The sequence below is a fragment of the Diceros bicornis genome, chromosome 18, assembly GCF_020826845.1.
Source record: "Diceros bicornis minor isolate mBicDic1 chromosome 18, mDicBic1.mat.cur, whole genome shotgun sequence".
In the NCBI taxonomy this organism is placed as follows: Eukaryota; Metazoa; Chordata; class Mammalia; order Perissodactyla; family Rhinocerotidae; genus Diceros; species Diceros bicornis.
In genome coordinates this window covers 11,635,843-11,651,790 of record NC_080757.1, presented here as the reverse complement: position 1 = coordinate 11,651,790, position 15,948 = coordinate 11,635,843, and the positions used below count along the sequence as shown (strand labels likewise).

Below are 15,948 nucleotides of genomic sequence, written 5' to 3'. Positions count from 1 at the left end.
TCAGGACCATGTCCTGGTCCACACTCCTTCCTGAGGCCCCTCTCCTCCAACTCTGCACCATCCTCCAACTCACCCAGTCCTCCCATCCGTCCTTTCCTTGCCACAACCCCTCACTGCTAACATGCCATTAGACCTTCATTTTCTTCCCCAACCTGCCCAAACCCCCGATATTTTCAGTCTACCCATCACCCCCATCTCACTTTCTGCTCTTGGCTGCCTCCATGCTCCCTGCTTTCTGCTCCATACCCTGTAATCGTAAGTGGCGTCAGGGTTCTCATCACAGGCGATGACCTCCGGAGCCATCCAGTAGGGGGTCCCAATGAAAGTGTTCCGCCTGCCCACAGTGCGGTCCAGCTGAGCGCTCACCCCAAAATCCACTGGGAAGACATGGAGGGAGGGGTCACGTCTGCTCCCCTTGTCTTAGCCCGGCACGTGCGTGCCCAAGGGCAGCAGGGGTCCTTGCCCTGCCCACACACTCCTCAGCACCTCTTCCACCCCATCAACATCCTGAAGAACCTGACCTAGTCTTCCTGTGTCTTGGGGAAAAACCAAGGGAAAAGGACCAAGGGACAGCACCCCAGGCAGGAGGGGTCAAAAATATCCCCTCTTCCCAGAGGGACCTGCAAAGCCCCTGGGTCATAAAGGTGGCAGGGAAAAAACTAGAGTGATTTTCAGCAGGAGGCAGGGCACCCCAGGGGAGGAGACAGGAAGGGGAGGAGCAAGCAGACAGGTAGTCAGACTTGAGGCACCAGAGGAATCAAGGGGCCTCTCATTCCATCCTGAAGTGAGGGCCCATCTGCCTCCGCCGGAGTCAGCGTACCCAGCTTGACCTCGGCATTCTCTGTCAGCAGCACGTTCTGCCCCTTGATGTCTCGGTGGATCACCTTGTGGGCGTGGAGATGGGCCAGACCCTGGGCAGGAGAGTGGGGGAAATTAGTCTTGGTGTTGGAGGGGGTAGCAAAGAGCAAGGCCATGGACCTGAGCCCAGGGGAGGAGGAGCCATCAGGCTGGACGAGGCTGAGCTGAAGGAGCAGCCCAAGAAGAGGCAGAGCTGTCGTGGGGAGCTTCCTCAGAGTGGAGGCTCCAGTGAATTCCCACCAGCTGAGGGCTGCACGTAGAGAAGTGGCAGAGCCTAGAAACAGAGGCACTTGTCTCCTCCAACAGCCTGAGGGTTCCCCAAGGTCAGGACTCTGTCTCCTCCCCATCCCCATCAGGCCATTTGCTCCTTGAAGAGGCACAGTTCCATCCCCCCCAACATGGGGAGGATCCGTGTCTAGGGAGAAGCTCCAGCCAGGGGTGGCCCAGGAGGCGGCAAGGGAGGGGCCTGGCGCTCACCCGGAGAATCTCCCTGCAGATGTAGGCGATACAGTCCTCCTTCAGGGCGTTCCCTTTTGTGTTCTTTACCAGGTCCGTCACAGAACCAGCACCACAAAACTCCATTACCAGCTATGGTCCCAGGGAGGCACCGGAAAGAAAAGCACCAGTCAGGCAAGGCCTCCTTCCCTGGGCAGCCCTCTGGAGGAGGACCAGAGGCCTCGGGTATGAGCTGGAGAGCAGGGGCCTCGAGACCCCTCACGAAGGCCACAGAAATTCCAGAGTTAGGAGAGAAAGGGGAAAAACAGGGCAGGTGGGGCTGAGGGAGACGGTCTGGGTCCAGAATAGGAGCCCAAAAATTCCCTGAAATTGTAGGCGAAACGATGTAGGTATGTGCGTTTTCCCTGGGGAAGGGTCCAATGCTTTCATCAGATCCTCATGGGGACCCATAATCTCAGGGGTCGGCAAAATACACCAGTGAGCTAAGCATGGTATTTACACTTTTTAAAGGTTGGAAAAAATGAAAAGAAGAATCATATGAAATTAAAATTTTAGTATCCTACATAAAGGTTTTGGGGGATACATTGACGCCCATTCATTTATGTATTATCCACAGCTGCTTTCATGGTGCAGCAGCTCAAGTGAGTAGTTGAGACAGGGACTTTACGACCCACAAAGCCCCAAATATGTACTATCTGGCCCTTCACAGAAAAAGTTTGCCAACACCTGACCCAGAGGCAAGAAAGGGGCTAAGAATCAGCAATTCCACAGGTCTGCAGGAGGCCGAGACAGGGTACGGGGCTACAGATTGCTGCAGGACGAACCTGGTGTGAGACTGCAGCAGAAACAGCACACAGAGGCTGCGCCAAGGCCGGGAGATAGCACCTCAAGGGAAGAACCACTGAGAGCCAGAGGCAGGGACAAATCAGTCCCCTGGGATGAGTATGCCTGTCCAAATGTTTTCACTGTACATTTTCTAAAAGCCTCATCCAAGGCAGAAAAAGGCTGGACGAGATACGCATATTTGCACAGGCAATAATAAAAGCCCTTTGCATAGGCCTCCCCCTCCGACAGCAGAGCACAGTGGGAGAAGGGGAGGACGGTGTCCAACAGGTCCAGAAGGGGGCGCCCAGTCACACACACCTAGCCTCTAGTCCTGGATGATCTCCCACCACACAGTTGGCAGGTAAACCTACCTGGCATGTTACTCCCTTTCTTTGTGTGTACGAGTGTGTGAGTGTGTGTGTGTGTGTGTGTGTGTGCAAGCACACACCTGTCCACAAAAAGACTAAGCGCCTTGGAGGCAGGGACCATGACACATGCCTATCCGTGCAGGGTACACAGAAGGTGCTCAATAAGTACTTGTCTGGCAGACTGCTGGGAGGGGAGACAGCTCCAAATCCCCCACAGCCATGGCCATGCTATCTGCTGCTCTCTCTTGGGGGCTGGGCTGAGTACCAGGAAGGGCGAGGCTGGGGAATCAGCCTGGCACCAGTGCCAGGCCAGGGAGGGCAATGACTCTTAGGAATGTTCTGCCAAGAGAGAATTTGGGGGAGGCCCAAGAGCTACAGCAAGCTCTGGTTAGAATCATCATCCAGAAGGGCTTGTGCACTGTCGGGAGGGGTCTGAGCCCTGTGGCCACCCACAAATATTTTGGTCTGTTGCTTTCCCAGGAGCTGTGCACAGACAGGAGAACTGATGGCTAACCTCCCTGTGGTCTCTTCCAGCCCTCGCTAGGATTCCATTGCTCACTACTTATTAAGTGCCTGCTGGACACAGGGTAAGGTACTGGTCAGGGGAAAGGTGGGGGCAAACCCCAGACCCCTGCCACCAAAACGCTCAGAGGACAAGAGGCTGCAATGTGTGGGAGGCTCCGTATGAGTCAGGAGGTCCCTCTGGATCCAGACACGGGAGAGGCTGTGTAGACTGAAGGGGAGGGCTGGCAAGAGGAGACTGGGCCCTGACGCCGAGTGCCAAAGAGCAGCCTGGAGCCAGGGCAGGGCAAGGAGCCGCAGAGGGGCAGGCCGAGGGCACTTCTCACCCAAAGCTGGTCATCGTTTCCAGGGGGGCTCTTCTTGATGAAAGCCCCATAGTACGTGGCAATGTTGCGGTGGTGAGAATATTTTTTCAACATGTTGATCTCCTGTTTGATCTCTTCTTCCTCGTCCTAGGTGAATGGGAGCAAGTGAGCCCTGAGAGTTCCCTCACCCCCTTCTCAGTGCTCCCACCCTCCCTCTGCCTGCGCCGCTCCCTACCTCCGTGACATCCATGACCTTGATGGCAGCCAGCTGCCCAGTCTTGACATGCCGACCCTACAGGACAGAGAGCCGAGCATGGAGGGATCTGGGTCTCCACTCAGAGGGGGTTGATTCCGGGACAGGGCACACCTTTTGGCTGTTTTGTCTTAGAAAGTACTCCTCATGGTGGCTAGACACCTCAGGTTGTCAGTTGGTCATAGGGGTAGACAGAGGGCTGCAGAAAAACTATGGAGGCTGGATTCCAGGCACTGAGCCTGACAAGGCTGAAGGGTCTCCTCCCATATAACACTCAGAAGAGACGAGTGAGAGACATGTATGTTCTGCTCCAGCCTCTAGGGCTTGGACTTCCTACAGTTTGAAAGTTAGAGCGGGGAGCAAAGGGTACCGTCTCCATCCTCGGCTGGAGGCGGAGGGAGCTGGGGAGGAGGCTGGGGAGGGAGAGGCTCTGCCTCTCTGGCATCTTCTGTGCAAGATAACCTGCCTCGGTGCTTTTCCGTCCCATCCTCTCTGGACAGGAGGCCTTTCCCAGAATCACCCCCCGCCAAGGCTTTTTATTATTGTTGACAGGAAAGAAAAAAGACAGCTGAGATTTTAGGGAACTAGGGGAAACACAGAAGGGCTGACACGTGTCAATGCCCTGTCACCAGTGCTACTGGAAAGAAACTTCTCCTTCTAGAGTATGTCGTGCCATTCCCCCTCCTCCTACCTCATCCTTCTGGAATCCCTAGGAGCCATCTCAAGCTTGGACAGGAAAGCCCAAGGCTTCCTGGGGAAGAGCAGGGTGGAGGAAGGTAGCCCCTGGTGCAGATGGACATGGGTATTGCCAACCATGCATTATTTTTATCCCCAACAGTCATTTAAGACCCTAAGCCCAGAGAAACAGAACACAGTGCTACTATTTCCATGGCAACGACTAGGCAAGAGACAGGGGGAGGGGGGTGCCTGTTTCCCAAAGCTTACAGGGAAGAAGGGTAAGAGAAAGGCAGGTGGTGCCAATGACCCAGGACACACAGACTCCTGAGATGCAGAGGAGACTCGTGACAAGACCCAGCATCGTATCTGGAGACGAAGAAGCATGGCTTGTGCTCTGGGGGCCTCCAGCTCTGGGGCAGCATCCACCTTGAACATCTCTCTGCTGTCGCCACCTCCCCCCATCCAAGTGTGACCAGTGGTGAGGCCACGTGAGAGGGCTGGGCTGGCCAGGCTAAAAGCTACAATCAGTGGCTGAGGAAATGCCACTTCTGTGGGAGAGGCAGCCTCAAAAGCAGAAGGCCTGAGCTCTGGCTCCAGCCCTGCTGCAGGCTAGCTGTGGGAGCTCAAGAAACCACTTCCCCTCTCAGGTCACCCATGAGGTCCCACCAACTCCAAGTCCTGTGGGTCTCTGTGGTCTTGGGAGAAGCCAAACCTGCACCTTTGGCCTGAGCTCTGTTCTGAACTCCCCAGTGAGCTCTGACACACACACATCCCCAGACCCTTCCCACAGCCCTCACATGTGCTGTTCCACACCCAACCCAGCTCTAGATCTGTTCCTGCCACACCCAGGACTAGTGCTAAACCCAGAGGCAGAGGCCAGCAAAAACACCCCACTTCTTGCTGCTTCCTTCCCTCATTACTTGTGTTCTCCTCTCTCTCCAGATCCTCCCTCCCTTTTCCCCAGCCCCCAGCCTCTGCAATCTCCCACAGCCCGCCCTCAAATCTCCAGACCCGGGGCCCACTTCTTCCACCCCTCTTGAGAGGGCCCCATGGAAGAGGGTCACACTTCTGTGCCATCAGAGTCTCACCTTGTACACCTGTCCATAGGTTCCATTGCCGACCACCTCCACCAGCTCAAAGATTCCAGCAGGGTCCTGGGGCAGGGGAGACGAGGGAGAGAGAAGGAATAAGGTGTCAGGACTTCAGAACAGGATTATGTAGCTTGGGGTTGGTTATTCAATCAGGAGCTAAGTGAAGACTAAATAGTATATTACAAGGGGGCTTCAAGGAACCCTGATGGCTAGCTGCCCTTCTCCTGGATTGGTTCAGAGTTTGTGTCCTAGGGGAAAAGTCAGAAGGAGGTGACAGCAAATAGAAGTCAGAGCCCGGCTGGCTTTTCAGACATGCTCCTGATTTAAAACTGAGTGACTGACGAACTCTGAGAGTCTGTGGCCTTATCTGCTAAATGGGGATCCTCTGGGGTTGGTGTCAACTTGAAATGAGGCAATGCCCATAAAATGCTTAAGACAGTGCCTGGCACAGAGCATGTGTGCAGTAAAAGTTAATTATCATTGTTATTATTTTATTTTTTAAAAGCAGGGATGAGGAATGCTAGCAGGTGCTGGAATTTGAGAGCCACCATCCTTCTATCCTTTTCCCCTCTTCCCAGTCCTCCTGAGACCCAGGGCTTCCAGGCCAAGGTTTGGGGCATTTGCGGGTAGAAGGGACCCGGGAGGGAAGGAGAGCAGGTGACAGTGAGATGCCGCTGGGAGGGGTGGTGAGAAGGGAGAACTTTCGGTTCCCACTTTCCCAGAGCCGAGCGGTGCCAGGAGGAGAGGGCCCAAAGGGCTCAAACAAAGCTTCCAAAGAGGGTCATCGCCTGCCGGGCCAGGAGCAGGCCAGCCAGCTGAGCAGCACAGCTGCTGGGAGGCCACTCACACCCTTGTGGCACGACTTCTTTTTGAGACAGAGAGAGGGAGAGGGAGAGCGAGAGGTGGGGAGGCGGAGCTGCAGGCTGAGAGTGAGCCTCAGCCTCCAGTCTGCACAGCGCACCTCCCGCAAAACAGGCTGGTGGTTCACGGTGCGGCCCCCTCCCGCCACCTGCAGGACTGAGAGGGGAGGCACAAAGTGAGGATGTCACAAGGAAACAAACTCTCCAGGTAACGCTTAGGCCTCTGTGCTGATAATCCTGAAAGTATATAATCTAAAACTCCTTTCTCCCTGATTTTGAAAACCAATATAGGATTTCTAAAAAAACAAAAAACAAAACCAAACAAACCAAAAGAAACTTTCACCCTCCACCCACTGCAGTGAGCAAACGGAACATGACTTGGGCGTGCTGGAGACCAGGGAGACACCAGCCAGTCCTCACTGTACGCTGTCCTTGCCCATTTCCTCAGAGGGGGAACAGGAGGACTGGAAATGTGCCCTGGCTCCCTGGCCCTCCCCTATCACAGCACGTGTCGTCATGCACTGTACCCGTGTATTTACTTGTCTGTACATTCCCAGAGGAAAGGGACTGAACCCTCCTTGCTCGCCAGTGTGTGCAGCACTAGCCCAGGACCTGGCACACAGCAGCCTGAAAAGACATCCCAAACCCACTCTGGGGCAGACTTGACCAAAGTTGCAGAGGGGCTCCTTCCATGTGCTCCCAAGGAGCCTGGGCTGACCAGACCAAGAATTTCGTGGTTCTATGTTCAATTATTTAGCTCCAGCGGAAGGTCTAAAAAAAAAAAAAAAACAGCAGGCCCCACAGGAAAAGGAGAAAATGGAGAAATGTGGGGCTAATGAGAGGTTTGTCTGAATGTGAGAGCTGCAAGGAACCTGGAAGGAGTCATCTTGTCTATCTACAATTCCAGACTCAAAAGGAATACAGCTCCCTAACAATCTCCCCCAAATGGGCTCATCCATTTCACGGCTCTTAACTCGGACTGTTGGGAAGTCCTTTCTTACATCTAACTTAGTTCTTTCTGAGATGGATGGAGACAGGAAAAAGGACTTAGGGTCATGATTTTCTGGATGCTCCTAACCTAAGAGGGTAAAATATGACAGGCCTGTTAGAGTCATAAATGATACACCACCATCTCCTCAAATCAGCACAAATAGATTTTATTTTGTAATCTTAGCTCCAAATCCTTCTCCTTCCTATACATTTGGGTGTCACTGAGAGATGAAAGATACATTTGGGTGTCACTGAGAGATGAAAGATACATTTGGGCGTCACTGAGAGATGAAAGATACATTTGGGTGTCACTGAGAGATGAAAGAACAATCTTCGAGGTCAGATGCACTAGGTTCAAATACTGATTTCATGGTTTCAAGCCCACTTCCTGACCCACAAGTCAGGATGACCACACCTTTTTGAAAGGGTTATTCTGAGATTTAAGCTGAGACCATGCATGTGACACGGCAGTGCTGGTGCCTAACATCCTCCACAGCACGTGCCCCAGAGGCCACCCCTCTCCGCTTTTCAATAGCAGCACCATTTTCCACACCCAAATCTCGCCTCTGCACCACCCTCTGCTCCCCCTCCTTCCTTCTCCACATCAGCCACCCTGTCCTTTCTCCCTTCAAAATGTCCGTTTGTCTCTTCCTCTCAATTTCTGAAGCTGCCACCCCAGACCAATCCCTGTGCTCCTCCCTCCTGCCTCACCACTCTCCCCTCTGCTGCCACTGCCAGATTTAACCCTCCTAAAATGGCGCTTTCCTAACTTTACTCTTCTCTGCCCAGAACCAGCACAGCTCCCCACTGCTTCCAGAAGAGTCCAAACACCTCAACCTGATATTTAAAGTTGTCCCATCATTAACCAACCAATAAATATTTTCTGAGGATCTACATCTACCCTGCACTGGGCTGGGCCCTAATCAGGGAAAATCTATCAGGCAACTTTCTCTTATTTTGTTCATCTGTTAAATATTTACTGAGCACCAACTGTGTGACAATTCCTCAGCTAGGTACAATGGGGAACTCAACGGTGTGTGAGAAACACAGAGGGCCCCTCAAGGACCTTATAATTTTACAGACAGGCCAAGTTCCCCAACACTGACGTGTGGCACTGTATGATTATATGCAATCAAAAGCACTAAAGGCATTAAGGACCTGCTCAGTATAGTAGAGAAAGCACTAGAGTGACTTTCTAGGGAGAACTTGAGCATCAGCTGTGTGTCCCTGAGCAAGTATTTAACTGTTTGGGGCCTCATCTTCTTCACACCAACTAAGAGGGAGTTCGATTGGGTAAAAAGTCTATTTCATGGTTTCAGGGGACAGAATCAAATCCTGGCTGGGAATCTCAGGGAGGCTTCCTGGAGGAGACGGTGTCTGAGCTGGGCTTTGGAGGCTGCCTAAGTTTTCAGTTGGTGACAGGAATTTAAGAGTGAGGAAGGCCATGCCATGCCTAAGGACAGGTTTGGATGTGGAGTTTGAGACACTAGGGGACACACAGGAGTAAATGTGTATCAGGCAGTTAGAAACACGGGTCTGGAAAGGAAGATTTAGAGGACACTCTTCAGTGCGAGAGTGGGAGAGTAGGAGAGTGGGAGACAGGAGGTCCAGGGAGAGTATACGAGGAAAGAAAGAAAGAGCCAGCACCAGCCCTGGAGGAATGGCCCCGTGCTACCCACAGGAGAGCAGGAGGAGAACAGACACCAGGGGAGGAAATGGTCAGAGAGGACGGCGGACACCACCACTGGCCTCAGCACCCAGGAAGCCCTGGGAACCTCTGTGGGAACTGCAGTTGAGCGAGCAGAAGGCAGACAGCAGGGCTGGAGGAGGCGGGAGTGATGGGGAAGTGAAGGCTATGGGTGCAGCACCTTCTCTGGAGAAGTCAAACTTGGAGAGGAAGGGGGAAATCAGACGATGGCTAGAGTAGGCAGCAGGGCCAAAGGGGTTTTCAAGGTAGGGAAGATCTCTCAGGCTTGTGGAAGGGAAAAAGACAAAAAGAGAGACTGATGATGCTTGACGAGTTAATTTTTTCTGATATATATGCGTGTGTATAGATGGATGTGTGTATCCCATAGTGTGTAACTGCATCTTCCACTGGTTTACAGTTGTGATAAAATACAGCAGTGTCTACTCTCTCTTACACATATACCCAAGGATTCAGAATGCCCAGAAATGCATACCACCGTTCAAATATGATTCATGCATTGATGTGGCTTCTACTGTGGGCCCTTAAACTATGTGCCTGTCTGTGTGCTTGGTGACCCTCTTCAATGGTGATCTAGAAGAGGTGCCTCCAGAGGGAGGTGCTGTACTCCTGGGAAGCCCCCAGGCAGCCCTGGCTTGCCCCCTGCACATGGGCACAGCTCTGTACGACGCTGTTGTAGGCCTTCTCCCGCTCTTTCTCTTGGTGCTCAAACTCTTTGTTCTCAGCAGTCTGGGTAACTACTGAGAGGAGGGAGAGAGAAGGACAAGAAGAGAGAAGAGACACTGGTCTCTGAGGTAGGGAGGAAGAAAGACGAGGGAGCTCCATGAATACCCAACAACCTTGACTTTAATGATTACGTAGGAGGGAAGATCATCTGCTAAGTAGGAGTGGGACTGCGGGGCCTGAATAGGGCAGAAAAGCTTGGGCACAGCTGCTCTACAGGGTGCTTTAGGGTGGTGGTTCTCAAACGTCCAGATACATGAGAATCTCCTGGGAAGCAGATTCCTAGGATCCGCCTCCAGAGATTCTCTTTTAGCACCACAGGCCAGGGGTGAGGAGCAGGAATCTGAATATTTAACAGATACCCTGGGTTATTCTAACCAGAGGGTCAGCGGACACATTTTGAAAAACACTGCCCTTTAGGGACTTACTAACAGGTGAATGGAAGGTATAGGAAGATCCAGGAGCAACAGGGCTCTGAGTGAAGTGAGGCAGCCTGAGTGGTGAGTGAGCAGCATCTGGGTGATTAACTCCTGTTCTCGTCTATAACAGCTCTACAGAGCCTGTGTCCTCACTCAACTCATGCCCATTTTTTTCTACGTTCACGTGGGCGACCGGCCTAAAAATGACCTCTCTTTTCAGCCACGCCAAATCTCAAGTTTTTTTTTTCAGGAAGTCTTCCCTAGCAACTCTAGCCGACCACAAGCTATCCTACCCATGAATTTTGACCTTAATTTCACCTTCACGATGAGTTTGAGTTTCTCAAGAATAGGATCAAGCGGGGGCCAGCCCGGTGGCGTAGTGGTTAAGTCCGTGTGCTCCGCTTCGGCGGCCCAGAGTTTGCAGGTTTGGATCCCCGGCACAGACCTATGCACCACTCATCAAGCCATCCCTGGTGCTACTGTGGCAGCATCCCACATACAAAATAGAGGAAGATGGGCACAGATGTTAGCTCAGGGCTAATCTTCCTCAGCAGAAAGAGGAGGATTGGCAATGGATGTTAGCTCAGAGCCAGTCTTCCTCACAAAAAAAAAAAAAAAAAAGAAAAGAAATTAAGAAAACAATTCAATTTATAATAGCATCAAAAAGAATAAATTTATCCAAAGAAGTGTTAGATGTATACACTGAAAACTACAAAACACTGTTCAAAGAAATTAAAAAAGACCTAAGTAAATGGAACGATAGCCCATGTTTATGGATCAGAAGACTTAACATTGTTAAGATCTACAGATTCAATGCACTTCTATCAAAATCCCAGCTGCCTCTTGCAGAAATTGACAAGTTTATCCTAAAAATCATATGGAAATGCAGGGGATCCAGAAGAGACAATCTTGAAAAAGAAGAACAAAGTTGGAGGACTCTCATTTCCAATTTTGAAACCTACTACAAAGCTACAGTAATCAAGACAGTGTGATACTGGCACAATGACAGACATATAGATCAATGGACTAGAATTGAGAATCCAAAAATAAACTCTTAAATTTGTCGTCAATTGATTTTTGACACAAGTACCAAGACCATCCTACAGTCTTTTCAACAAATGATGCCAGGACAACTCAATATCCACATGTAAAAGAATGAAGTTGGACCCCTACCTCATACTATACACAAAAAGTAACTCAAAATGGATCACAGACCTAAAAATGTAAGAGCTAAAACCATAAAAGTCTTAAAAGAAAACATAGCAGTAAATCTTCATGACCTGGATCAGGCAAATGGTTTCTTACACATGACACCAAAAGCACAAGCAACAAAAGAAAAAAAAAGATAAATTGGACTTCATCAAAACTAAAAACTCTTGTGCTTCAAAGGACACCATCAAGAAAGTGAAAAGGCAACCCACAGAAAGGAAGAAAACATTTGTAAATTATATATCAGATAAGGGACTTGTAAACAGATAAGGGACTTGTATCTGATAAGGGACTTGTATCCAGAATACAAAAAGGACTCCTCAATAACAACTCAACAATAAAAAGACAAATAACCCCTGAAGGCCTATTAGTTAAAGTTCGGTGCTCTCACCAGTTAGGTGGCCTGGGTTTGGGTTCACAGAACCACACCACCTGTCTGTCAGTTGCCGTGCTGTGGCAGCGGCTCATACAGAAGAACTAGAAGGACTTACAACTAGATATATACAACCATGGACTGGGGCTTTGGGGAGGGGGGCAGAAAAGAAGAAGATTGGCAACAGATGTTAGCTCAATGTGAATCTTTCCATGCAAAAAAACAAAAAGACAAATAATCCAGTTAACAGATGGGCAAAGGATCTGAATAGACAGTTCTCCAAAGAAGATATACTGTGGCCAATAAGCACATGAAAAGATGTTCAACATCATTAGTTACTAGTGAAATGTGAACCAAAACCACAACAAGATACCACTTTACACCCACTAAAAGGCCTATAATCTAAAGGATGGACAATAACAAGCATTGGCGAGGATGTGGGACCCTCATACATTGCCGGTGGGAATGTAAAATGGTGCAGTCCTTTGGAAAACAGCTTGGCAGTTCCTCAAAATGTAAAACAGAGAGTTATCACAAGACCCAGCAATTCTACTCCTAGGTAGATACCCAGGAGAACTGAAAACACACGTGCACACAAAAATCTGTACATGAAACATTCACAGCAGCATTATTCATAGTAGCCAAAAAGTAGAAACAATCTAAATGTCCATCAACTGAAGAATGGATAAATGTGATATACCCATACAATGGAATATTATTTGGCAATAAAAAGCTATGAAGTGCTACAACATGGATGAACCTTGAAAACATTTCGCTAAACGAAAGAAGCCAGATACAAAAGGCCACATACTGTATGCCTCCATTTATGCATAATGCCCATAAGAGGCAAATCTATAGAGACAGACGTAGATTACTGGTTTCCAGGGGCTGTGTGGAGGGAGGAATGGGTAGTGACTGCTAATGTATAATGGGTTTTATTTGTGGTTGATGAAAATGTTCTGAAATTAGCAGTGATGGTAAGTCTGTGAATACACTAAAAACCACTTTAAAATACTTTAAAAGGATAAATTTTGTGGTATGTGAATTATATATCAATAAAGCTGTTATTAAAAATAATAATCCTGATGGGAGGCAAAAGGTACAAACTTCCAGTCATAAAATAAATAAGTCTTGGGATGTAATGTACAGCATGGTGACGACAGCTAACAATACTGTATTGCATATTTGAAAGTTGCTAAGAGAGTAGATCTTAAATGTTCTCATCATAAGAAAAAAAAATTCTGTAACTATGTGTGGTGACAGATGTTAACTGGACCTATTGTGATTATCATTTCGCAGTATATACAAGTCTCGGGTCACTGTGTTGTACATCTGAAACTAGTATAATGTTATATGCCAATTATACCTCAATTAAAAACAATAATAATAAACCTAAGAGCACTTCCCATAAGGCTCAATAAATTATTGTTGATTAGCGACAGTTTCCACTCTAAGAAAGCTACTCCACTAACATGAAGGGAGCCCTCGAGGTGCTTCTGATCTAGTAACACATATGAAAAAGTCCTGAGACAAACATAGGAAATGATAAAATACAACCACTTACGTGACTAAGAGTTAGGCAACCTGGTTTCTAATCTTGGCTCTGCTGCTAATAGGCTGTGTGTTTGGGAGCAAGTCACTTAACCTCTCTGGGTTCCCTTTCAACAAGATAAGAAAACTTTCCAGTTCTAACTCTATGCTTCTAAATGCTCAAGGCCACACTCCACGAAGTTGCCACCTGATGACTATGTACCAGTTCCAGGAGCTGTGTGCAGGAGCTGTGTTAGGCTCGGGAATATAGCAGTGAATAAAATGAGGCAGTCTCTGCCAGAATGATGTTTACATTCTCATGGGGGAGGCAGACATTAAACAACTCAACCATTAACTCTTGAACTATAACCGTGGTACATCTACGTGCTACGGAGAAGTACTGGGCCCTAAGAGAACAAACTTGACCAAGTCTGGGGAATCAGGGAAATATGTCGTCTCTAAGGACGACATATTTAAGCTGGGGTCTAACAGTCTTCCCGTGCTCTCCTCTGAGCAATGAATGCTATTATATGCCTGATCCCCGTGGCCCTTATCTTTACTATCTTATGAGATCTCCCATATTTTCTGTCTCAGAGATCTCTCTCATTGCCCACCCTCCCCATATCCCCTTAATAATTAAATAGCTAGCAATTTTTGAGCATTTTCTTAGTTTCTGGTACTGCTGAGCACTTTAGAAGTACAATCTCGGGCCGACCCCGTGGCTTAGCGGTTGGGTGCGTGCGCTCCGCTGCTGGCGGCCCGGGGTTCGGATCCCGGGCGCGCACCGACACACTGCTTCTCCGGCCATGCTGGGGCCGCGTCCCATGTGCAGCAGCTAAAAAGATGTGCAACTGCGACATACAACTATCTACTGGGGCTTTGGGGGGAAAATAAATAAATAAAATCTTTAAAAAAAAAAGAAGTACAATCTCATAACAAACTTTGAGGTAGGAGGTAGGTGCTGTTGGTACATTCACTACACAGGTAAAGGAAATTTAGAGCAATAAAGACTTGCCAGGGTTACACACAGCCAGGAAGTGGTGAAGCCAAGGTTTGACCTCAAAAATTTGACTCCAAGGCCTGCTTTGCCTTGCTCACAGCTCCTGCTGCCTAAGGGACCATGTTTTCAACCATTTGGTCCCTTTCTTGCCCCAGCCATAGCTCATGAGTCCAAGAAAAGGATTCCTGACTGAAGAGTAGCCAGCCCAAGACCGAAGAGAAAAGATGAGCTTGGGCAAATTTCCCTCTCAGCCTTTCCAACCAACACCCAGAGGTAAGATGCCCGATAGCACACGGAGTACCTGGAGAGTCAGGGCTGGAGAGGCCGTTATGGTCTCAAGTAAAGGAAAGCTGAGAACAAAGCAGAGAGGAGGGAGAGGGAATGAGAGAGCAGCAGGAAGGGAGATGGAAGTGGGAGAGAGATTGACCAATTGTTCTAGCTGTCCCCTGGTGTTACCACAAATTTAGAACCAGCCTACAGTTCCTCCAAGGAACTGGCTATGCTGCAGTTCTTGTGCTCAGACGCCAATGAGATTCTGGACCTTAATAAAAACTAATATTGGTAGCCAGCACTATTCTAAGAGTGTTACACATACCAATTAATTTAATTCCCACAAAACTCCATGACACTGACAGTGTTATTAATCCCACTCTACAGATGAGAAAACTGAGGCTCAGTGAAGCAACTTGCCCAAAGTCAACAAGCTAATTAAGTGGCAGAGCCAGATCTGAACGCATGCAGCCCGACCCCAGAATCTATGCTACAACTATCCCCTGCTTTGACCTAGCTTGAGCAGGTTCCTTGCAACCGAACAAGCCAGACCACAACGGCACTACTTAGCTTTTCACATGATTATGTCTCATCTCTCGAAGTAGAAGAGAAGCTCTTTAAGGGAGGAACCATGCTCAGGTGGTCGTGGGTAATACAAGGTATGAGAGCTATGCAGACTTGTGCTGACATGGGTGCCTGAATGACAAATAACAGCAGTACGTTATCCGTGCAGCACGGAATCCGGATCATACACAGAACCACTTTTGTTGCATACTGAGCACGCAGAGTAACAGTCTGTGGCTGCTTTCTTGCACTCATAAGAGCTTACATTCCTAAGCATTTCTTATCCTTCATATTTTATATACATTAAAACTTTATAAAGTTGGTAGAAGGCGTCACGAAAGTGTTAGAATCAATTATTGATGAGTAGGGCTCTGAGACAACTGACACACTCCCTCGTGTAAGTCAAAAACTGTCAGAGATACGTCACGTGGCACTGTGCTTTACACTGTATGATGTAATTTACAATTTATAATCATACACGTTCAGATATGAAGACACAGTAGTGATGTTAACTGCAAACACTCTCCAGGTAGATGCAACTCACATGCAATACAAGGGACCATGTTTCACAGACACATTTAATCCTGACGTGCACATACTTAGTGATACGCAGCCATTCAGGATGCTACCCCTGGGGCCGGCCTGGTGGCATAGTGGTTAAGTTTACGCGCTCCGCTTCGGCAGCCTGGGGTTCGAGGGTTCGGATGCCGGGTGTGGCCATACGCACCACTCATCAAGCCATGCTGTGGCGGCATCCCATATACAAAATGGAGGAAGATGGGCATGGATGTTAGCTCAGAGCTAATCTTCCTCAGCAAAAAGAGAAGGATTGGCAATGGATGTTACCTCAGAGCCAGTCTTCCTTACAGAAAACAAGTAATAATAACAAAGGATGCTACCCCTGCACGACTCGGGCAACGCCTGTCACCCATCCCTCCGTTTTCCGTAC

At 49.0% G+C, this 15,948-nt stretch overlaps 1 protein-coding gene across 8 annotated transcripts in view; it reads right to left on the bottom strand.

Moving 5' to 3' along the window:
• Window positions 1–15,948, bottom strand: part of MINK1 (misshapen like kinase 1) — a 50,790-nt gene that overhangs the window by 12,501 nt on the left and 22,341 nt on the right. For all 8 annotated transcript variants that reach the window (XM_058559942.1, XM_058559943.1, XM_058559944.1 and 5 more), the window contains exons 2-7: window positions 5,354–5,419; window positions 3,570–3,626; window positions 3,356–3,481; window positions 1,336–1,446; window positions 821–911; window positions 247–377 (exon numbers count right to left, since the gene is read on the bottom strand). In XM_058559942.1, the coding sequence (XP_058415925.1) occupies window positions 247–377; window positions 821–911; window positions 1,336–1,446; window positions 3,356–3,481; window positions 3,570–3,626; window positions 5,354–5,419 (582 nt within the window). The remainder of the gene's footprint in view (window positions 1–246; window positions 378–820; window positions 912–1,335; window positions 1,447–3,355; window positions 3,482–3,569; window positions 3,627–5,353; window positions 5,420–15,948) is intronic.